Below are 25,603 nucleotides of genomic sequence, written 5' to 3' on the forward strand. Positions count from 1 at the left end.
AAATATTTGTAGTTTAAAGACGGCATGAAATGGAAGTTGCGATATTCTTATCTTCCCTATTGTGACGTATATCCAGGGTTGCCAGGTTTTCACAATAGAACCCGTCCAATTGCAACTCAAAACTATCCCAATTTTATTTCAGAGGGGGTCCCCTGGAAAATTTGCGTTCCAGGGGGTAAAATCCACTTTTTGGTGGGGTTCCCCTGGTAAAATTTGCATTACAGGGGCTAAATGTTAGTTATTTGGAGTCGCTTCAACCTGCTAACATGAAAAACAATCCGTGGCAACAGTGTTAAAGTAGCCCAATTCCCCGGGAAAACTGCGGACTTGGCAATACTGTGCATACCCGAAACGGCTTCTTGAACAAGAAAAATGTAAGGTGGGATTTGATTATGTTTAGCAGGAATTGCTTGGATCATTGGATGATTGTGGTTTGCTATTGCTGTGATGTCATGTGAGTGACAGGTTGTCCGGCCCTTAAATACGTTATCAAAGAAGATAAGAGATGTTGTTGCAAGAGGCAGGGGAAGTTATTTTGATTAAAAATTACAGGGGCACATGAATTTTAACAAAAGAATGATGTGCACAGATAAATCATTTATAATTAATACTGCAATGCTCCATAAAAAAAAAAAAGAAAAGAAAAAAAAGAATTGTCAATTTTGATTTCATGGAGACTTATCACCAAGACACCAACAAACGGAGAATAATATATTAACATTTTATGTAGGCCTATACCATGCCATCCCATAATGCCTAAACCAACAACTGGCAACCACATTGGCTAAACTGAACTGTATGAATCTCCAGAGCGTCAAGAACCACATGAGGAGGATGTTTCACCCTGCAGAACAGAGTTAGCCTCAGGTCAGATGTGTTTGCACATTCTACATGATTTTCCATATAACTGCAAGAACCAGACTCCTGGGTCATTTCCTGGAAGATTGTGTGGTTGATTGGAGGTGGAATTAGTCAATAGTTAAGCTGAAATGTCCTCTATGCAGGGCAGGGTCAGGTTCAGCTGCATCCAGCATGTTGCGCTCATATGCTATTTAAAGCCTAGTGAAAGCTTTGGCCTTACAGGCCTAATCTTCTCTTCACAAAGATGCATTAATCTATGGCTTCAATCTATGGTGCTGGATGGCAGCTTTAGGTCCAGTCAGAGTGGGATGGGTTACAGCTGCCTCAGGACTCTATGGTATTATGGTATATCTCTTCCTTGCGTGCGGGGCTTGCTGACATCTGGGAACAGGCTCTTGAGAAAGACAGTTTATCTGAAAGGGAGGGATGAAGTGGGAGGGGATCATAGTGGAGATTGCATAAAATTCACCATGGCTTAAGAGAGTGGCTAAAGGTAATCTTAACTCTGCAACACAGATGACCACTCAAGAGTGAGATCATAGCTAAAGATGACTATATATATAAAAGTTTTTTTTATTCATGTAACCTACTTATCCAACTGCTAATTTTTATAATTCAAAGTATCATGTCTGTACACAAAATAATAATAAATACTGTTTATTTCAAATCATATCAAAGTATAAAGTGTCACGAGAATAATATTGATTTTTTGACATTAAATACTTTTGGAAAGGTGAACAGTTTTTACTAATTATTTTACAAAGATTCTGCTAATTGTTTTATATTATGCATGCAGCTTTTATCATCTCATATTGATTGAGAATACATGGAATATTTTCGAAAACTTTCATGATAGAAAAAAGTTCATTGTTCTTTACAACTTTGCAGGTTATGTACCCAACTTGTCAAGGACAGAACAAATGGGTAAGGGATGGGGCAAGGAAGGAGAGAGTGAGGCGGGGGAGGGAGGAAAGATCAGACCTCCCCTTTAACCTGTGGCAGCAGTAGCAGCATTCTTGATCCATGACAGTGAAACAGCAAGTGGTTGGTGTCCATAAGTCTGTGGGATTCTTCCGAAAGGTTCACCGTCCACAGTAAACCACCAGATGTGAAGGTAAATTTATTATTCAAAAGTGGTATTCTGGCATGTGTCATGTTTTCCTGTGCTTCTGTTTTTATTATTTCTAGAGTCTTTCATGTAAGTGTATAAGATCTATTAGCACAATTTCAGGAGAAATGCAAAAATACAAAGAAAGACATAAGGTAATTCTATTAAATGAATGTGAAATAGTGGAATGATTATCCTATTCAACTTGGAGATATATGTCTTTAAAAAATATGTCTTTAAATCAAGGTGACCGATGGAAGTGGTGTTCATTTACTGTTACTGTTTACTGATTTGTTTCTTAATGTTCCTATCATGCAGATATGATCACTGATAATACATATATATTAGTGTGTGTGTGATACAGTATGTGGTAAGATATACTGTGAGTCAGGGTAAAAGTAAAGGCTGTGTAAATCAGGATAACAGTGGCCTATAGATCCGATTAAATCCTTAACTTGACAGATGGACTCATCGGAGGAAGCAGCCAGGAGTTTTAAAATTTGAAAGATATAAATTCATGAATTCATTTTTTCAGTGTCTGCAATAGATTTTTATACATTTTAACAGTAGCATGAAATCATAGGCATGCTTTAAGTTAAAATATTTTAAGTTAAAAATAAAATATTAATTATAGTTCTGACTCTAAATTCTGATTGGATGAGCCATGTTGAAGCTGTAAAATTGTCAGTCTTTCTACAGAACTATATTTCTTGATGGAAGAATTGGTTAATTTGATCATTTTTAATATTTATATGTAATATATTTTAATTATTAAATTATATTAATTATTTATAATATAAATGTATCATTTTATATGATAATTGTAACTATTGGTTTATATGTATATATATATTTTACATGAGAAAATAAGCCATGGAACACTCTAGTTTAATATGTCATGTGTGAATGAATTATTACTTTATTAGTTATATGCATTGTGTGAGTACAGGACCTGTCTACCAGATTATAGTGGTTATATATTGGTTTAGAGACATTAGCACATGTCCTCCTGTAACCTATACATGCCAGATCAGAACAAAAGTGGCTCTCTTTAGAGCTGCACACTGGGATTGGTAAATTTTTAGAAGCAGTTAGTTATATTCAGATATCGGGTTATTGTACACTACATCAGAACTGAATTATTGGCAACGTTAACTGTAACTAACTGTCATATCATTCAGTGGTTTAACTTTAGACTGTCGTAGATTGGTAATCATATGTGATGGGATTCTATTTTAGGATACCCTATATGTCTAAAAAAAGAGAAGAATAACTCTATTTGTGTTGTGAGGTGTCTTATATGATTTAAAATATAGTATCAGAGTGATCTAAAGTGACCTATTCATGACCTGTTGGATAGCTCTGTGTTTTAATGTTGAGTTTATGCACGTTATGGTAACATCTGAATTAACTGATTTTATTCAAGACTAATATGACTGAACCATTCTGACCATTGTATTTATACCAACTTAAATGAACACAAAAGAAGATATTTTAAAGAATGTTGGTAATAAAACAATTGACGGTCACGGTAGCATTGACTTCCATAGTAGGGAAGAAAATACTATGGCATTGTAAAAAGTTGATTTAACTTAAAAAAGTGAGGAAACCTGTTGGCTTAAAATTATTAAGTAATAAATGTAATGTGTAATTAAAAAAATAAGTTATGTGAACTTGACAGTTCCACATAACTTAATTTTTTTCAACTTATTTTTTTTTTATTTTTTACAAATGAAGTTCATGTACTTAAAAATTTTAAGGCAACTGGTTTACCTCACTTTTTTAAACTTAAGTCAACTGATCACTTTTTACAGTGAATGGCTACCGTCAACTGTTTGGTTACCAACATACTTTATAATATCTTCTTTTGTGTTCAACATAAGAAATAAACTCATACGGGTTTGGAACAACTTGAGGCTGAGTAAGTGATGACAAAATTTTCATTTTTTGGGGTGAATTATCCCTTTCACACTTTTTTAAAAGTCAGATCTGGTGGAAAAAGCTAACAACAGCATGTTATTGCTTCTTACAATGTGGAAATTAACATCGCAGATACTTTTTGAACTGAAACTATGGGAAGACAAAAATGGTCTATCATCAAACCTGCACAAAGCATTGACAATTTAAATTATTACAAGTTACAGTAGGAAGTGAGGTGAGAAGAGCTAAGCTTTCTGTTGCTTTGTTGACATAGTCTAGTTGTCACATTGACTAGATCTACAGTTCAATGGCACTTTTATACTGCAAAAGAGAGCTTTGTATGTGTGCCAAACCACAGGGTCTGTCAATGCCCTTAACATTTCCATCTTCGATTACTGAACCTGGTTTAATTACATTAATGTGCTAGATAAAATGTGTTCTTACTAATAAATGTGTAAGAATAAGTTTTTCAGTTTGCTTTAATCATATAATCTTTATAATATATTATTATATAGTATTAAAATTATAATATATTATTATTATTATCCTTAATGGTATTATTTTTTAATAAAAGAATGAATAGACTTATACTTACTTAACATCAAAATTATAGTTCACCAAAAAAACTGAAAAATTTCAGTTGTCATTTACTCACCCTCATGTTGTTCCAAACCTATACAACTTACTTTCTTCTGTGGAACATAAAAGAAGATATTTTAGAAAAATTACCAACATTCTTCGAAACATCTTTTTGTGTTTTGCAGAAGAAAGAAATGCATACAGGTTTTGAAGAACATGAGGGTGAATAAATGATAACAGAATTTAAATTTTTGGGTTAACCATCTCTTTAATGCTAAGATTAGGCATAAAGGGTTAGTTCACCCAAAAATGAAAATTCTGTCATTAATTACTCACCTTATGTCATTCCACACCCATAAGACCTTCGTTCATCTTTGGAACACAAATTAAGATATTTTTGATAAAATCTGATGGCTTAGTGCGGCCTGCATTGAAAGCAAGTTAATTTACACTTTCAAATGCCCAGAAAGGTACTAAAGTTATATTTAAAACAGTTACTGTGACTACAGTGGTTCGACCTTAATGTTATGAAGCGACGAGAATACTTTTTGTGCGTCAAAAAAACAAAATAACGACTTTATTCAACAATATCTAGTGATGGGCGATATCAAAACACTGCTTCAAAGCTTTACGAATCTTTTGTTTCGAATCAGTGGTTCAGAGCACCAAAGTCACGTGATTTCAGTAAACGAGGCTTCGTTATGTCATAAGTGTTTCGAAATTTCAATGGTTCACCACTGGGGGGTGTGACTTTGGCAGTTTGATACATGCTCCGAACCACTGATTCGAAACAAAAGATTCATAATGATTCTTAAAGCTTCGAAGCTTCATGAAGCAGTGTTTTGAAATCACCCATCACTAGATATTGGTGAATAAAGTCGCTATTTTGTTTTTTTGGCGCACAAAGATATTCTCGTCGCTTCATAACATTAAGGTTGAACCATTGTAGTCACATGAACTGTTTTAAATATAATTTTAGTGCCTTTCTGGACTTTTGAAGTGTAAATTAACTTGCTTTCAATGCATGCCGCACTGAGCCATCGGATTTTATCAAAAATATCTTAACTTGTGTTCCAAAGAATAATTAATGACAGAATTTTCATTTTTGGGTGAACTAACCCTTTAAGTCAGCAGTGTTGCTTTATATGGAGAGCAAGTGTGGGATCAGTCTTAGAAACACTCCTGTCCTTCTTTGCCACTGCAAAGACAGACATGCTCTGGAAGTTAATATGTTACAGCAAAGTGACTGACAGACAGATACCTGACTGGCTGAGGAAAGTTATGTTAATCCTACTTAAATGAAGTAGAATGAATAAATAAAATGAATATTCATGCCATTCAGTCATACAAAAATGTGATATTTTGGAATCACAGACTAGTAATAATTAATATGATATGTGATTTTTATGAATTATGTTTTTTATCCAAAACTGTAAGTCTGTATTTGTAAAAGCAAAATTGTTTTGTTCCAGAATAACACACTCTTGTGATATGTTGTGTTTCAGAGATTATTATGAGGAAACCATTAGAGATTCTGGACCCTTCGAGGAATCGGAGAGTACATTGTTCCTGTCAGGTTTAAGTAGAGTAGGAGTGTAACCATGACCGGCACTCCATAGATTTCGGACCACCGGACCCCCGAGCTGCCCGTCAACCATGGATACCATGTTCCCCAGCATCAAACTGGGGTCAGTTTGCACCCCTTCGGAGCGGAACAGCAAGCGCCACCGACTGCAGCATGTCAGGAGGAAACTACGTCCTTCACGGATTTTTGGTTTTATCCTGAGCCTCTCTGCCCTCACATTGTTCCTGTCCTGGAGTGCCTTTACCCTCACTTTGGGCCCTTTCCCGAGATGGATGCCACTCACCTCTCTCGCCAACCATGAGGGACTTGCAGAGCCAGTGCCACAAAGAACTGTCCTTTCTTCCGACGAAGAGCATAACGTTTCAGCAGATCCGCCCATCGCCATGGCCTCGTCCATTGACCATAGCCAGGGAGACTACCCTGAGGATCTGTTCACACTGGAGGAGAGGAGGCAAGGTGCTGTCGTGCTACATATGTTCGGCATGATGTATATGTTCATCGCCCTTGCTATCGTGTGTGACGAGTTCTTCGTCCCTGCTCTCACCGTGATCACAGAAAAACTCGAGATATCAGATGACGTGGCGGGCGCCACCTTCATGGCCGCTGGAGGCTCTGCTCCCGAGCTCTTCACCTCTGTGATTGGAGTGTTCGTATCACACAGCAATGTGGGCATCGGGACCATTGTGGGTTCTGCTGTCTTCAACATCTTGTTCGTGATCGGGATGTGCGCTCTCTTTTCACGTGAAATTCTGAACCTCACTTGGTGGCCTCTGTTTAGAGATGTCACCTTTTATATCATTGGACTAATTATGCTTATCATCTTTTTCCTGGATAACCACATTACCTATGGTGAGAGCATTGGACTGTTATGCTGTTATGCTACCTATGTCACTTTTATGAAGTACAACGTGGCCGTAGAGACTTTGATCAAGACTAAACTACTCAGGAATCAAGTGGATGACATTGAAGCTCCTCCCAAGGTGAGTTGTATTGTTCCAGGTGAATTGTCTGCTTCCCAGGTCAAAGGTGGCATTCAGTGGATGTGAATTGATGTCTCTCCTTCCACTCCTGTTAGGATCAGTATATCACTGTGGTTCTCAGCCAGTGGACCTCAGCCTTTCCTTCAAGTCAAAAAGGTTGAGAACCACTGGTATATCATGAAAATGGATTTGAAGTGCTCACAAAATAGCTAGTATTTAAAGGGATAGTTCACCCAAAAATGAAATTCTGTCATCATTTGCTCTCCCTCAAGTTGTTCTAAACCTGTACGAGTTTCCTTCTTCTGTTGGACACAACATAAGATATTTTGAAAAATGTGGGTAACTGAACAGTTGATGGGTCGTATTGACTTCCATAGTATTTGCTTTCCATACTAAGTCAATGGGGACCAGCAATTGTTTGGTTACCCACATTCTTCAAAATATCTTATTTTGTGTTCAGCAGAAGAAAGAAATTCATACAGATTTGGGACAACTTGATGGCAGAATTTTCATTTTCGGGTGAACTATCCCCTTAATCTCTAAAATACACCATTGTGCAATAAGTACAGCTCCACTTTAAAATATTCACTTGTACGGAGCCCCTAAAGGGACATGGTGTGTCGTGTGTGTGTGTATAAGAGGAGCTGAGACTCACACAAGGTAAAAAACATTTGTGTTCCTCTGAGAAACTTTGCGTTTGCTCACAAAACTTTTAGGATGGATATAAATTTTAATATGAGGTGGGAGGTAAAACTATGTTTCTGTGCTTTTGCGAGCGAACACGTTAAATAAAAATAGTTTATTTTTTCTTTTGTTTTTTACAAATTCTAACAACTTTAATTTCTGAAAGTATGTTGAAATGCATCTTTTTATGCACAATAAGGAAACCGACAGAATAGACTCACTTAAAAAGACATGACGACTTTGTGAATATAGCGAGTAGCCGATGCTCACTGGTTTTTATGGTGCATTTTGGGTATTTCTAGGGATCTTGAGCAATAACAACAGAACTAGGGAGCTGTTTGCAACAGCAATGGGAGTTGAACCTGAATATTGGCTGAGAATCAGTGTTCCCAATGAAAAGAACACAGACAGTTTTATCACCTCTCTGAGCCGGATTAGGCATTATATCAGGTGTCACCTGGACAGAGCAGACAACACTGCTCTGAATACACAATCAGCTGAGTAAGACCAGGACCCCTGCGGTACGGACAGCAGAAAAAGAGACCGAGAGTAAAAGAGCAAAAGTATTAGAGATGAGGCAAGATGAAGATATAAAGGAAGAAAGTTGTTAAAATCTTCTACATACAACCCTTTTGTTAAAAACTGTGTTTAAGCAGCCAGGCGTCTCAAGAGGGATGAATATCTATTTTTGTCTTTTCCTGGCACAATTATCTTTGTTGATACTACCTCAAGAGAGTTCTTGGAGTTGGTTTTGTGGATCAATTCTCGATTTGTTACAACCAGTATTTTATCTTGTTTTGCAGTGAGAAAATATCTAATATCATCCTTTGAACAAAATAAAAGCTTCTTTTTTTTTTCTAATGCAAAACGTTGGATTTTATAGATTCAACTGTTTACTGAATTGTTGAATGTTTTTGTGTGTGTGTGTGTCCATCATAGAATACTACAAGTGCATTATAGGACAAACACCAAAAACAACAACTGGGTGGACATTTTTAAAGCTATTTCTCTATCAAATAAGCATTATTAATAATCATAAATCTGACTGGAACAAGGAACAAATGTACACAGTATATGCAGCTGATTTTTATATTAGAATTATATTAGAATTTATCATCATTCTTAGGTTCAATGAAGAACTTACAGTGGCTCCAAAGTATTTAGACAAATTAGCCACATATACAGTATAAAATATCAAACCAATTGGCACACTTTTAACTCAAAATATTGAATAAAAAGCACTAAAACAATAGATATACCATTGAAAATGAAGAAAATACATATATGGACACTTTCTGGTTGTCGGACATTAGTAAAATGACCTCGGGTCCAGTTGGTTACTGACCAAAAATGAAATGAAATGCTAAATTTATTTGCAGAAGTCTCTAATGCAGCAACATTCAGACATTTTTAAACGTGACTTAATTGTCCAAAAGTGTCCGAATTGTTTTGGGGCCACTGTATACTGACCCACTACTAGAGGTGATATGAATAATGTATGATTATATGCCATGCATTGTCAAATTAACATGAATCTGGATATCAGTTTAGTGGTAATATGTATTATAGGTATAGTTTAGGCCCATATGAAACCAGTTAAGGTTTAAAACTCTCATTTGTATCTCCATTACTTGTCCAACCTGCTGTGTTTCGTTCAAACAGCTGGAGTCGGATTTGTTGTTTGCAGATGCAGTTTGTCCCTCATATGGAACACAGGTGAATCAGCTGACCGCGCTGCTTTGATAGGCTTCTTAGTAATGCACCAGGGGCATATACATTACTTTTAAGAACCATTAGTAGCATGTTATCTATATAAACCCACACTCATTAGTGTTAGATTGCTCTTTGCTGGTAGATTGCTTTTTGAATGTAGGAATGTCACCTCAGTACATTGGGAATATGATTCCAGAAAGCTTGTGAAAATGTTTCATAAATGTCCCACTTTTCATTCAGAATTGATTTACGCAACTACATAGATATGCTCTTCAGGAGGACAGGCAGGCCTAGTAGAAGACGGCAACATTATAGAAAACTTTACAAAGGATTTTCATCCTTCTGGATTGGAATGAAAAATGGCTTTGGTTTAGAGAGACTTCTAAAATTAAAATTAATAGTCAAGGGGTTGGTATAGGGCAGTTGGTACATGTGCTCTTTGCTCCTTTAGCTGAAGCTCGGGTTAATCCAATAAGATTTGATCCTTTTAGTACTGCTAAGTATAGACAGGTGTCCTGTTCTTTTTTAAACAGGACTCAAATATAGAGTATTGTGGGAAACGGGCAGGTTTTTGAATCACAACATCAGATTTCTTTCGCAGTTAGACTTTTATGTCTGTTAGTGTTTAATGTAAGTTCTGAAACATGGTGGATATCTTCATCTCTGTTTGTGGTTTATGACTCCCAACCTGAAATCCTTTGTAATCCCAAATCAACTGCTTAGAATGGGTGACGCCAACCAAAGTAAAAAGACTCTTAGTGCTTATAGAAGTGACCTGCCTTCTGAAGAAGACTTTTGAGGGAATATCGAACATTACAACAACCCTTTTCACTATCAGTCCTATTATAGACAATTACCTGGGAGACCATTTTAAATTATTAATTACACTGTGTTGCGCTTTATGGATATTTTGAAACCTTTTAAATGATTTTAATAGTAAACTGACAGCAAATATGGGCATACATTTTAAGTGATAAAGTATATGAATTTGAATAAAATAAAACAAACACTTCTCAATACTTTGAGAAAACATTAAATAGTTATTTCGTATCTCCCACCTATTAAAAGTCATTGCAAAATAGGTTTCATAATTCATTTTATGGTACTGTATAATATTCTAAGTGCCCTCTGGCTTATAAAAAATAAGTAGTGCATTTGACTTTCTAGTTATATAATATGTAAATGCTTAGAATATTTGCTGGCATAATTTCAAGTGCTTAAGTATATTTAACTTCATATGAAAAGTAAAGAGGGGAAAGTGTGAGAACTTGGTGTCATGTGTTGTGTGAGGTAATTTGTGAATCCTTAAATGCCTCTGTCTCTAAAATTGGTTACCTGTCACAATAAGCCTCTTTAGTGTGCTCACCTGCCTTCTCTGGTTAACTACAGGACCCTTGCTAAGAGACACTATAGAGGCAATTCAAGTTCCCAGATGACCCATACACTGTTAGAAAAAAATGGTACAGTGCTTGTCACTGGGGCAGTACCCTAAGGTACAAAAGTGAAAAGGTATATCTTTGTACCTTCTTACCCCTAAATGGTGCATATTAGTACCTTAAATGTACATATTACTACTTTAAAAGTACATATTTTTACCTTTGTACTACCCTAGTGACAAGCACTGTACCTTTTTTTCTGACAGTGTATGATTAAACCTGGAATGAAGTCCACAAGGTTTTCGACCTTGTAAACAGTCTGCCTGCCTGTGTTTTTCCACAGATGTGTGCAAATGCAGTTGTTACAGAATTGAACTCAATTGGATCTTAAGCTGGATTCATTTGAAACAAAGATGATTCAGCATCTTCAGTCTCTCTGTTACATCATGCTGAATTATCTTCATTAGTAAAGGCATCAGGCCAGGAGACTAATCGGAACTTTGCTCAGATCCTTTTGTGATGTAACGGACAGTCTTTTTATCCATTGTTATACTGATTGATGCAGACTGATTGAGTTAGAGATGTGGTGATGAAGTGAATGAAAAGTATTAATATACAAGCTGAAAATTTACTTTTGCATCGTTGCTTAAAATACAGTAATTCCACAGTGATGTATGTCATTTTTTTTCTAGTGCTTGCAGTACTATATATAGTACTGTAATGGTGGCATTGCATGGATCTAGCATGCTAATTGGTACAACTAATTGCTAAAACTGTTACTCTGCAAAGTTCATTAGCTGATCTTTGGTAAGACTGCCCTTGATCCCATTGACTTCATTTTCAGCATCCGTGTCTTGTGTAAGGCTACATGTCAAATGCAATGACAAAATTATACATTTGTTAAATGTGCTTCGGCTTTGCGATGTTGGAAAACATTTCTGTTGTTTTTTTTTTACCTCCACAATCAATTTTTAGTCATGCATAAAGTTTAGAATTTAAGGTTTCCCAAGGTCGGTTGTTTATTTTCTAACATTTTCACGTGATGTCGATGGGTCATCCTGTTGCTATTGTGTTATTGTGCGCATGCCTGGTGAAATATCTGTAAGTAAGAAGTAATTTTTATGCCACACATATGGTAGCTCTCTAGAGTCCAGACAACTGAAGGCCAAAACAAGGTTGATTCTTTTCTGGAGGACACTTAACAAAATGAAAAGGACTTTTTTTCCTTCCTCTGCCTTTCACATCTCAGCTAGTCACTAGCAAAAAGCTTGAAAATGTGCATGTTGTTTTGGTGCCATCAGCCCATCAGTATTTTAATTTTCCTGCAACTCCAGAATGATTTATAATTCAGGTGATTGGCTCAAAATATTTGGGTAAAGATGATTTTGAATCACATGTTCATTGAACTGCCTTTGAGATTAATCAGTCAGACATTCCCCCCAATACCTGTGCTAAGTTGTAAAAGAAATGCAGTAAAATATGCACCATTTCAAACAATTTTTTACCTCAATTCTTTTAATGTTTGCTTTAAACACTAGTAATTTAACTGATCATGATGCAGGATGTAGCTTTGAAGGTCTGGTTTCGCTCTAGTTTTTAAGATCTGGTGTCAGTTTTTTTTTCTTTTTTGACCATCTGGTGCCTATTTTTATGTTAAAAAAGTGATTTATGTTAACATGATTGCTGTGTAATGAGTTTTGTAACGTGAATGTGTACATTACATACACTTAAAAAAAATATTTGTTGCGATGCAATAGAAGAACCATTTTGGGTTACCCAAAGAATGTGAACCATTTTTTTCTTAGTGTGAGGAGTATTTTAATAATCTGAAGAAACTTTTTCCATTATAAAGAACCTTTTATGCCATGGATGTTAAAGGTTCTTCATGGATCCATTGATACCAATAAAGAACTATTATTTTTAAGAGTGTAAAATGCCAATGATGGTGATAAAACATCTTCAATTTCTAGAATGATAACTAAAACTACAGTATAATGTTTTAAAAATGCTCTAACCTATACAAGAATCAGCCAAGTCCACACCACAACTATAACAATAATGACACAGAGGAATGATATTGTTGGAATCACATTTAGAGCGATTTTTTTTCCAGCTTATTATCATATACTTTGACAGCCAATCAGAATCCATCTGACTTCTGAAAATCTGACATCTGAAAGTGTGAGCTGCTGTTCATGTTCATGGGAATTGGGAAGTAGGTAAGAATAAATGCTAATGTAGTTATCATTATAGTTTTCATTCTTGGTTCGAACGGCCTTAACTCAGACATTTAAGAGTTTTGACCTAACAGCAGGAAGTCTGTTAATGTCAGACAGCTTCAGTGAGCTGGTCTCTGGTTGGCTGACCTCTGCTTTAAAGCTTGCTGAGCACACAGAGCTCAGCTCTATTTCCACAGGCATCACTTAGAGCTTATCTTCCACCTGCAGAAAGACCAAAGCTGGGGAGGTAGGAACATGAACAGAGCAAATGGGAGGGCCTGCTAATCACAAACGAAACGTGCTTAAGCCCTCTATGTTCTACTGGGCTGATTAGGCTTAATTAAGGCTGCTCGTGTGTCTCTGCTGAGCCAACCAGTTTTCTAATGAGGACAGCTGTTCCTGCCACCCCACTGAGCAACCTCTTATTTCGATAGAGCTTATTTGAACCATTTAGAAGCAACGCTTGTCACAACTGAAACTCATTTTGGAAAACTCAATGAAGTACGTGTAAATGTATTTAAAATGTTTTAACAATATATGGTTACACTTTATTTTAAGGTGTCCATGTTACAGTGTAATTATACATTTAAGTACTGAGTAATAATAATTAACTACATGTACTTACTATAGGGATTAGGTTTAGGGTTAGTTCCATGTAATTAAGCACAATTTATAGTAATTACTCTAGTAACGACATGTAACATGCGTAACAGACAAAAGACTGTAAAATAAAGTGTTACCCAATATTTATTCTCTTGTTACCCAATATTTATTCTCTTCCTATAAGTCCCCCTGAAATCAAAATTTAAGTTTTTTAGCTTTTAGTATGAATATGTTAGCCTTAATGTTATGAATAAGCTGGTGTGTTCCAAAACAATGACAAAATTCGCATTCAGGAGATATAAGCATTCAAAACTTACAGTCTCTCACTTCTGCTAAAATGGATCACGGATTTTCATGACATCACATCGCACTTCAGCTTCTCATCAAATCTTCTGTCCAATCAAATGCTCTCTAGAATCTGAAGTCCCGCCCCCTCCTACACTATCAACAGACACTGAAGCTGCGGCTAAAATCGGCCATTTGTTCACACATTTACTAGTTTCTACATGGTGAACATGGTTCTATGTGGTACATGGTTCCACATAGTGCACTATATAGAAAATAGGGAACGATTCAGACAGTGTAAATATGCTTTCCATAGACGCGAATGAAGTCCGTTTTCGCGTTAGTATAACGTGAACCGCCGCAGCACGAGCACAGTCTTTCTCTGGCCCAGGGACACGAGAGCACAGAGCGGATCATATCCGCGAGTCGGCACAGACCACGAAAGGACCCATTTGAATTCTGCACAGGATGCTGCATTTTAAAGTGATAAAGAGGAGATTAGGAGGATAAACAGTTAGATATTAAAAGGAAACAGAGGTTTTGCTGAGTTTAACGGTTCTGGCCGAGCTGTGACATAAACAAAACGCTATTGGCTATTTTAAAAAAGTAGGCTGTTCGATATATCGCCCTGTCTTCCTGTTTCAGTTGAAATTACGTCAACACACTGAATAATGCTGCGCATTTCAAGACACTTCAGCAGGCCTTTAAGTACCTTAGTAGTTCCACAAAAAAAAAAAAAAAATTACATTTTTGGCTCTAAAACTTATATATAAAACTTCAATAGAATTAAAAATATAAATATACATTTTTATAATATATAATACATTTCTATAATATAATATAATAGGGTTGGGTAAACAATATCAATTTCTCGATTTTAATTGATTCTCATTTTTACGAACCGATATCGATTCTTAAATCCCAAGAATCGATGAGTCTAGTCTGTTCTCAGTTGATGAATGAACAGAACATGTAGCGCGCCTCCTATCCAATAAATCATAATAATCTTTGTGCTTTGTTACTTTTGATATGAAGCAAAGTCTCAGATTTCAAGTGACGTCCTTATTATTATGAGATTCAAAAAATAAATACCGTTTTGGGCTGTTTAACGTGACGTGACAGATCGCTTTAGCGCCTCAGTTAAAGAGAAGCGGCAGCACGGACCGCATGTGAGCATCCTCTCCTCTGCTATAATACTAGTTAGAGCACGAAATAAACATGCATAAACATCTGAAGGTATGTTAAAAGATACAGTACAACTTACCGAAATCCGTATCATGTCTTAGTATGTAATAGCTCAATCAGTGTTTCAACCTCGGAAAGACGTCAATAAAACAGCTTGTAAACAATGTCACGTAACGTCATTTACCTCAGAAAAACATATTCAGTGACCATAAACTCATTAGTCAGCTAGAAAAGTGTACTCTAGAAAGCAGCATTCTGATAAATATGGCTACGCACCGTTACATATTCATTATAATGTTCTTCAATATTTAATGCATGTTTGAATAAATCAGTTATGACAGCCACGATTTAAATTAAAATATTTAAATTAGAAATATGATTATGTAATTCTAAACTTTATTTATTATAAAAAACATAATTGAGTGTAATTTAAATGTTTGTATATAAATAAGTTCATTTTAACCTTCATTTTTATAGTAAAGTAGTACCAAATGACTCCCATGTGTAGTTTACATCATTAGTTGAGGTTTTTTTTCCTCTAGAAAATTTGCCATGTACTGTAACTGATATACTACATCCAAAATAATCGATATCGAATCGCAAGCATGTGAATAGAAATCGAATCGAATCGTGAAAATTGTGTCAATACCCAGACCTAAAATATAATGCCCATTCATGATATATAGATCGTAACTTTTTTTTCTCACCTTTTCCTCATAAGTTTTAGTGTAGTATTATATTGCTTATTGATTGGATATGGTATTAAATGCAGTACTGTAGTTTTTTGTTTGATATGATGTAATGCTTGAGGCCACATCTGAATGAGATTTTGAGGCTGAATTTTGTAAGGAGTGATTTTGATCTTTTGGTTTCAGTGATGTCTTGGAAGCTGTTATTGATGGTATTTGGATGGTGGGGCAAAATTCTATGTTTGGTCTTCCTATACAATACTTAAAGGGATAGTTCACCCAAAGATGAAAATTGTGTCATCATTTACTCACCCTTATGTTGCTCCAAACCTGTATGAGTTTCTTTGTTCTTTGTTCTTAATCACAAAAGAAGATATGATAAAGACTGTTGGTAACCAGACAGTTGACAGTAGCCATTGACTTCTATAGTATTTCCCCCCTACTGTGGAAGTCAATGGCTGCCGTCAACTGTTTGGTTACCAACATATATCATATCTTCTTTTGTCATAACTATCCCTTTAAGAAGTGGTATTTAAGGCCATGTAAAAACAGAAGACCAGAACTATAGTAGGTCTTAGCTGTTTTTAGCTTTTCTGTGTAACAGCTTAATATGTTATTGGTTACCTGCATGTTGGGGACAGACTGATCTGATCTTTTTTAAAGGTGGCCTAGAACGTCCTCTTCTCTTTGTTAAAAGTCATAAGGCAGTCTCATTCTATTCATAAGTTTGGTTTCCTTTATTTTAAAGAATATGATCAGATTTAACAGCTGATTCTTTCATACGGTTTGCTTCCCATATGTACTGGTCAATAATTGTTTCACGATGAATTAAATGGAGTTGTATGTTTGTTAATGGTTAAAATATTCACTGCATCCCACTGTGATCTTGACCAAAAAAAAAACACTTATTAAATTTTTTTAAGCTTAAATGTATTTTAAGTTTATTGTGGTACATATTTATATACATAGAGAGAGAGAGAGATTTCTTGAGCTCCAAATCAGCATATTAGAATGATTTCTGAAGGACCATGTGACACTGAAGACTGGAGTAATGATGCTGAAAATAATTCAGCTTTGCCATCACAGGAATAAATTACATTTTATAATATATTAAAATAGAACAAAGTAATTTAAATTGTAATATACAATATTACTGTATTTTTGACCAAATAAATGCAGACTTGGAGAGCATTAAAGATGTGTTTCAAAAACATTTAAAAATATCCGCTAATGTTTCTATGTAGTCCAGATCAAAATAATGCTGGAGATGTTGCTGTTTGTAGGAGGAGTCAATGATGTCATAACAAAATCAAGAGAAAGTACAGTGTGTGTATCATTCAGATGGCACTTTTACCATAGAGAAACCTTGTTTTTGGACACAGTGGTGATAAAAACCATTATTGTCCAGTTCTTTTACATTTGCAGACTATATTTTCTAACCACTAGGTGAAATTCATCCTCATTGAAAGTGAATGTTTTGTGCTTTCAAATTCGGTGTGCTGTTGCTGCGAAGACAAAAATATATATGGTGCTGCTTATATGACTAAAGATTTCCTGTACTTTTTAAGCTTCTCTGAAAATAACTTCTCATTTAGAAACAGTGTTTTATGGTGTGGGGGATTTATTTAAGAATACCCCAAAATTACCTGATGAGGTCATTTGTTGCCTTACAAAACTGTTTATTTTTGACTCTTTCTTAGGAAAATGTTTTGTTAGGTAACAAAAATTATGTAATTAACTGTAAATAACTTAAAATAATATATATTTAAATAATAATGACCTCATAAGGTTTTTTGCAGTGTAGACATAAAACTGCCAATTGCGTTTCATCTTTTTAACTATGTTCACAACTCTCTATGCATTTTAGGTGTCTAAACTAACTGTTAATTTGATTTTTGCCCTTTTGATAAGAAACTACTTTTCATAGAATTCAATGAGTTCTGTTTTTTCTCTTTTTTCTCTCAAGGTTATCAGCGCAGTAGATGAAGAAAATAAACTTTCAGTAAGTATCATCTGACCCTTAGCACTTGTCCTCAACGTCTACACTCACTTTTCAGTGAGTTTTTAAATGATAGACAATACAATTAGATATCTGAAGGTATTCTTTTTTCCCTATAGGCTAAACCCCGCCTCCAGAGAGGAGGAAGCTCCGCCTCCCTCCACAACACTCTCATGAGAAACAGCATCTTCCAGCTAATGATTCACACACTCGATCCTCTCAGTGATGGTAATGTGCAAAAACAGACACTCCAAATATACAAATATCCACACATATTGACTCGCTTCATAGATTTGTAGTCTAATTAATAAAATAATAAACTTCAGGGAAGTTCAAGGAGAAGGCATCAATTCTACACAAGATCGCAAGAAAAAAGGGAGAAGATGAGGCAAATGGTGTTGGTGAGTTTAAATGTTTTGTAAAAATTCAACGTGGAACAGCATTTACTTTTGTAATGTGATCATCCTGAGTAAAATCAGGATGATCACTGTTTTTATCCACCGAAAAATGGCCAATTCCAAGCTAACGCAAGTGATTGGAAAAATACAAGGATTTGATGACATCAAACGAAAAGTAAAGTAATTTCTGATGCAGAACTTCTAAAAGAAGACTATGAAGACAAACATTTTTTTTCTTTGAAAATGTGCAGTTTGCACGCACAATAACATCAGCAACATTTTTGATTTCCTTTTATACTGATTTCCTTCCTATTGTGCCACAGCTAGCCTACAGCTAGATAAGACGCTTACTAAATATTTATGTCTGTCATAAGCGTTTAAAATCTGATGATAGTGCTGGGGTTAGTGCTTAAATCACATAATTACGTATTGTAATATTAAATATATAATTTCAACGTTACTAAATTGAGATTCCTGTTGTTTTATTCTCTAGTCGATAAGAACCTTCCCAACAGCAGTAACGTGGAGGTAGAAGTCACTCCGCCCATGAATGGCAGTGTTGGAGCTGAGGTGATTTTAACATAGTAATCTTAACACAACCAGTTGTTTATATATTCGAATCCATAATACTGATTGACATCACTGTGTTTTTGTGGTTCTTATCTCAAAGGCTGAAGAGGAGGAGGAAGATGAAGACCAGCCTCTGAGCTTGGCATGGCCAGACACACCGAGAAAGCAAGCAACATACCTCTTCATCTTCCCCATCGTCTTTCCATTGTGGCTGTCACTGCCAGATGTCCGCAGAGAAGTAAGATTGAGTAGAGTTTTCTATTTTTACATTTGAACAACTGACATATTTAACACTGTTTAAAATATATATATATATAATATATATTTGAATCACATGACACCCCTTCTTTATTTTTCCTTCTGTCCTCTTTTGTTCCATAGACGTCAAAGAAGTTCTTTCCGATCACATTTTTGGGATCTATTTGTTGGATTGCTATTTTTTCCTACCTGATGGTGTGGTGGGCTCATCAGGTACCTCAGTGTCTTCACACACTTCATCAGTAGTACACACTCAACCATCCCACACCTGATCTAATGCCCTTTCTTTTACCAATGTATTTAAATTACTCTTAGCAATACTCTGAAATACTGTAGGGATAATGCATGTCCAAAAAGAATAGAACTGTGAGTGAAAGAGGAGCAATGTCTTCAATGTGAGGTAGTCATAGGTGAAGGTTGATCTCTCCTTATAAAACTGCTGTAAATTTGTAACTCAGAGTAGCACAATAATACCAGCCAAATCCTAAAGCCAATTAGCTATTCTTGTCATTTTCCTCAGAGGCAACTGCTCTCTAGTTCTGCAACAGCTCCCTCTGTAGAAACTCTAAACCCATTCAGCCAGGTTTTCCAGAGAACCTAGAATCAACTATAACAGTTCTCTATCAGGGGCCAGGTATTTACACAATAACCTGTGTAAATGAAAATGCTAATGAAACACATAAAAAAGTTGTAAACTGAAATCATATTTCTTTTTTTGCCTGTAAATAAATATTTGTTTTATTGAAGAACATAGAAACTTTTGAAATAATAAAATGAATTGTGGTTCACCGAAAAATGAAAATTCTGTCATCATTTACTCACCTTCATGTTGTTCCAAACCTGTATGAATTTCTTTCTTCTGTTGAACACAAAAGAAGATATTTTGAAGAATGTCGGTAACCAAACAGTTGATGTGCCCCATTGACTTCCACATCTGTCTGATTACCCATATTCTTCAAAATATCTTCTTTTGTGTTCAGCAGAAGAAAGAAATTCATACAGGTTTGGAACAACATGAGCGTGAGTAAATGATAATGGGGAGCCTTTGAGTCAGAAAGGTTGAGTACAACCAAACTAAATATCATTTGACCCTGGACTTTTTGGATTGTACTGGATCAGAACTTCTTGTGCAAGCAAAGTCCTTTCAAAGAAAGTCTATTCTCCTGGCGGCCATATTTGCAATGCCTCCAGGCAGCTATTTAGTGAATTCAAGACCAAGTCCTATCTACTTGAATAGGGGAATCCTGAAATCTCAAAAACTGTTTGCCACACTCACAATTAAATAACATTTCAAATCAGCAACAAAATCTGACATGAACTGTCCCATTTTTCAGGCTAGATCCAATGCGCATATGCAGTCATAAGGCCATTTCACACTGCACCAACAGACACAGACCAACGCCGACAGTCACTATATTACAGCACGTCACTTCTCAGACATTCTAATTCCGTTTCAGCATGTTCATTCGGCGAAAACTAGCTCTGTGACTTTCATCAGAACCTAGTAAGATGCCTACACAGGGAGCTGCCTTTAAAGACAGCACTCTAACTGAAATGGAACCTACTGTAGGAAGAACATTCTAAATATTACAATATCGCTTCTTACAGTTGATTTCAATGGTGCTTAGAGTTAGTATGTTGACACAATTTTTCGAATAAGCATAAAAATACATAGCACACACAAATATATGCACTAATATTATTTATGGCTTTTGGTTTTGGATGAAATATGAGTATATTTGTAATCAACATTTCTCTCTCTTTATCTCACCAAGCTCATAGAAATGCTCTCTGGGATGAATTTTTTTTAACAAAGAATAGATGTGATTTTGGCTATCTTAGACGGCAAATAATTTTACTGCCTGTTCCCTTTTGGAACAGGCTTCGATGCTACCTTCATAGGCAGCAAATTAAGTTTAGAAAAAAAAAAAAAAACATTGTGTGGCATAAGTAAAGTAATAGTTTTCACTGGATCCCAAGCTAGTGTATGTTAATAGAGTGCAACTGTCGGCATTCATTTTCTAAATTGATTTTGAACGATAACTTATAAACCTATAAACTTATAAAGACAGACCTACTGTGAGCTACAAGGTTGTTAATCCATGGTATTTGCTTCTGCTAAAGCCACCAGCCCGCATTATTTCAGCTTATTTTAAAAATAATTATGTTTAACAGTGAAAGTCCTGGTGAAAAACTACATTACCCATGATGCTGTACAGAAAATTACACCAATCAGAGACGAAAAAAGCAACAAGCTCCAAAATAGCTCTTTTGTTCCACCCACTCCCATGAAGCACTGCGAATGATGTAGGCATATATATATATATATATATATATGCATATTTTTACAATAAACTTAAAATATATTATTTTTATTCATATAATCAACATTTGTAAATGAGTAGTTTATTTCTCCATCGATTATGCTGTTCGCAATACTTCATGGGATTGTAGTTCTTTTTCTTTCACTCACTAAAACCATCAAGTGCACAGTTTTGTAGTACCTTCGTCTTTTTAGTTTCAAAAACTTTTTTTTTTTGCTTCAAATCAAAGTTTGTAGTGTTGTGATTCACCGTGTAGCTGATTGGCTTGGTTCATGGCTTATAACTCTTTAACGAAGACGAAATGAAATGAAAAATAGTTCTGGAACCAGCACCACTGAAAAATGGGGAGGCCACTGTTTGCCCTTACAGAGATTTACCATAGTAATCACAGTTCCCACCCAAATAGCCAAATTACTACATTTTCCTGTAGCGCTACTAGAGTAAAATCATAATAAATTAATGTAGGAATGTAACAAAAGCAAGTCTTTCTGTCACTTTAATTTCTTTGATGACAGTTGTTTCTAATACCAAGTTAGCATCATTTTATCATAGTGTTTTGGTGGAAACTGTGGTTAACATTTGTACACATTAAAAACCCAATGCAAATTTCTGCCGCAGGTGGGCGAGACTATTGGAATCACGGAGGAGATCATGGGTTTAACTATTCTAGCGGCTGGTACCTCCATTCCTGATCTCATCACCAGTGTTATTGTTGCCCGGAAAGGTCTCGGCGACATGGCCGTCTCCAGCTCAGTCGGCTCAAACATATTTGACATCACTGTAGGGTGAGAGATCTTCATCATCAACTTAACACTCATTATTTAATTGAATCAACAAGCTAAAACAACCTTCTAATACATCGCTCTGTGTCTGTTCACTGTCCTCAGCCTGCCATTTCCTTGGTTACTCTTTGCAATCCTGAACGACATGTCTCCAGTGACTGTGAGCAGCAACGGCCTGTTCTGCGCCATTGTTCTGCTCTTCCTCATGCTCCTCTTCGTCATTATCTCCATTGCTGTGTGCAAGTGGAGGATGAGCAAGCTGCTGGGTTTCCTCATGTTCCTGCTGTACTTTGTGTTTCTGGTGGTCAGCGTAATGCTGGAGGACAAGGTCATCAGCTGCCCAGTCTCCATCTGATTCCTTTATCAAGCCCGCCGTTGTTCGTATTCCAGGAACAGGCCCTCCTTTATTGCTCTAAAGGCACTCCAGGGCATACGAATTATAACACAGAAGCTGAGCTGTGGCACAGCATCTATATATCCACTGAAGTCTGAGTAGCAGGGCTTTCCAAGCAGTAGTTTGTTACGGGAAAGTAGTGCAATATTCCGCATGCACTCTCAAAAGCAGTACATAGAGACTTGATGTACTGTAGATTTTAGCCATTTTTAATATGATGCGAGATGAGGCTGGACTTTAAGAGCGAGGAGACACCACATCCAATGAGGAGGCGGACTTATATGGGGAATGTCTACAGACCCAGGAAAGGACCTTTGGTGCAAATATGTAATAATAAATAAATCAAGATCCTGGTACTGTGCTTTAAAGCTCATGGTATCATAAGCCTTGTGTTGCACAATAACTTCCTAAAAAGAAGGAAGAAACAAAGCTCTATATTTGCTTTGTCCGAATGCTGGTCCTTTCTGATTGTTATTTGAGCATTTTCATTCTGAGTATATCATATAATTTATTGAATAGACTTGTAGACTTGTAGTCTTCAGAAGTCTAGAACTGCAAATAATCAATATCCAATACACAGATTTGGAGCGTTCATACTATTGAATATAATCAACCACGTTAATGATGTTATTTGTAAATGCAATATTTTGTATGTTTATTCTCTGGGACTGATGTTTAATTTGATGTGATTTGTTTGGCAAAATCCAATGAGTGGATGAATAGTGCAAGATATTCTCTGCTTGTAGAGGAAAGCCAGTTATCACTCTCTTCTTACAGTCAATTACAGCAAAAGCCGTCATTTCTTGTGCTGTAGGGTGACTTCATAATCATCATCTGTCTCTAGAATATTGAGCAGTGTTCATGAACTTTTACTGACTCCACTGTTATCAGAGCTGCCAGCTGGTGTCAATGTGAGTAGATCTGTACGGCGCACTTTGCAGAACTCTTTAACAATCATTCATCTCTGCCTGTATCTCTCATTCCTGTCTTAAATAATTTTGGCTGATGGGATGAAATTTGGAAGTGAAAGTACTAAAGAAATGGAGCACCCAACAGCTTTGCAGTTGACCGATATTCTTAGTTAAATACAAATGTATCTATCCATTCATAACTTCTGTATATTTACATGAGTGATGGACAAAATAAAATTATTTCTAAACCTACATACTGTAGAAGCGCTATTACTTGAAGTATTTGTAGTTATTTTGGAATTATTCAAAATTTTCAATTTGAGCTTAAATGAATAGTTCACCCAAAAATGAAAATTCTGTCTTTAATTACTCACCCTCATGTCGTTCCACATCCGTAAGACCTTTGTTCATCTTCTGAACACAAATGTCCCTCCATATAGAGATCCAATGCAACAACCACTGTCAAGGTCCAGAAAGGTAGGAAAACATCATTAAAGTACTCCATGTGACTCCAGTGGTTTAACCTCAAATTTTATGAAGCAAGTGCTTTACTAGTGCAAAAAAAAAAAAAAAAACATAATTTACCACTTTATTAACAAAACAATATTATCTAAAGCATGTTCACGCAACAATGTCAGCTCTCTCGTGAACACATTTTTTTTTCTCCTTTCCCCGCCATGGCTGAGGTAAAAGCCAACTCTGTACAGTTCAGTCAAAACACTTTTTGATATAAGACACGGCGTAAAAGTTAATAGAGTTCAACAATTCGACACAAAGTTCATTTAATATATATTTTTGTTGTTAGTTCATAATAAAAAAAATAATGTTAGAAGGGTTTACAGGAAATTTTAACTCCACTTAAAATAGATCGTCTGCACCTACCGCCATCTTGGCCAACCTCCTCGTGAACACAAAAATGTGGTGCTCTCGTGAACACGCAAGTCTTTATTTATTTATTTTTATTACAAATTAAAAACACACATAAAACAGTTACAACTATATTAAGACATCCAAAGACATTACAACTAAAATTATTGGGTTTACAATACATAAAAAAAGATATATGAAAGAAAATAGTCTATATATACACAGTAATATTGAATTAAGTAGAAATAATGAAAATAAACAAATACATCATTAATTAGTTCTTAAAGAAGGAAGACAGTATATACAATTCAGTATATAAAATACTCTTTAGCGAATAAAACGCGCGAGTCTGAACACAACACAGGCGTCGTGATGCTCTCGTGAACGCGATTCCGCAGATCAATATTTTTGTAAATAAAGTGGTGAATTTTTTTTTTTTTTTTTTTTTTTTTTTTTGCGCAGACAAAGCACTCGTCACTTCATAAAATTGAGGTTAAACCACTGGAGTCACATGAGTACTTTAAACGCTGTTTTGTGGCGTAAAACAATCATTTGAGGAATTAATTCATAATTCATAGTTTTAGCTTCAGATCTTTGATGATGATACGATACGGTCTTTGCCATAAATCATTGTTGAAATAATGTCATCTCACATTTTTGCTTATAAGCGCAATGTAAAGATTCAGTCCTGCTTATAATACCATAGTTGTATTTATGTATGTATTTATGTATCTACAAATTTTGTTATGATGCTTATACTGAAAAGCCATTAAAACATCATTATTAATGTACACAGTCATATACTTGTAAATTACATTGTCATTTTACTTCATAGGCCTACATTTCAACGTGGCAGAGACAATGAAACATTTACCTAAAATTTTGGCTTAAGTTAATATTGTCTTATGTTAATATTAATATTATTTCATATTGTCTTGTGGTTTAACGTTGTTTGTGAGGTAAACTTATTGGACCCCCTTCAGTACCACAGAAGATATTACATAATTTTATATTATATAAAATTAAATAATATTACATAATATAGTAATTTCTAGTGGTCATTCCATAATATGAAATAAAGAGATACCATAAAGTATTTCTTTATTAGATTACAGCTGGGATTATAGATGGGTCCATTGCTAACAGGCGAGACTTAAAACAGTTAACAGTTCATGTGAATAAATACTACTTTTATTGAGGATGCTAAAGTTACTGTTAGGAAAGAAACCTACATTTTTAGTCTCAAACATTTTCCGCTTGTAATCCAATGGCATGTAATTCAAGGCATCTTTCAGTGGATGGCGATGAAGAGA

The 25,603-nt window shown here is 35.5% G+C and overlaps 1 protein-coding gene across 1 annotated transcript; it reads left to right on the top strand.

Moving 5' to 3' along the window:
• The first annotated feature begins 1,524 nt into the window (after positions 1–1,524).
• Positions 1,525–23,675, top strand: slc24a2 (solute carrier family 24 member 2). The gene is made up of 10 exons (XM_051909322.1): positions 1,525–1,975; positions 5,974–7,033; positions 17,754–17,789; positions 17,906–18,014; positions 18,113–18,187; positions 18,678–18,754; positions 18,855–18,992; positions 19,136–19,225; positions 21,955–22,121; positions 22,224–23,675. Exons 2-10 carry the CDS (start codon positions 6,125–6,127, stop codon positions 22,471–22,473), a joined length of 1,851 nt encoding a protein of 616 aa, XP_051765282.1. The 5' UTR covers positions 1,525–1,975; positions 5,974–6,124; the 3' UTR covers positions 22,474–23,675.
• The last annotated feature ends 1,928 nt before the right edge of the window (positions 23,676–25,603 follow it).

Source organism: Ctenopharyngodon idella, chromosome 1 (assembly GCF_019924925.1).
Source record: "Ctenopharyngodon idella isolate HZGC_01 chromosome 1, HZGC01, whole genome shotgun sequence".
Lineage (NCBI taxonomy): Eukaryota > Metazoa > Chordata > Actinopteri > Cypriniformes > Xenocyprididae > Ctenopharyngodon > Ctenopharyngodon idella.

Excerpts from the sequence above, each read along its gene's own strand:
- slc24a2 (XM_051909322.1), top strand. The coding sequence starts at position 6,125 with ATGGATACCATGTTCCCCAGCATCAAACTGGGGTCAGTTTGCACCCCT. Across the intron at positions 17,790-17,905 it reads ATGAAGAAAATAAACTTTCA|GCTAAACCCCGCCTCCAGAG; the intron begins GTAAGTATCATC and ends TTTTCCCTATAG. Across the intron at positions 18,188-18,677 it reads AGATGAGGCAAATGGTGTTG|TCGATAAGAACCTTCCCAAC; the intron begins GTGAGTTTAAAT and ends TTTATTCTCTAG.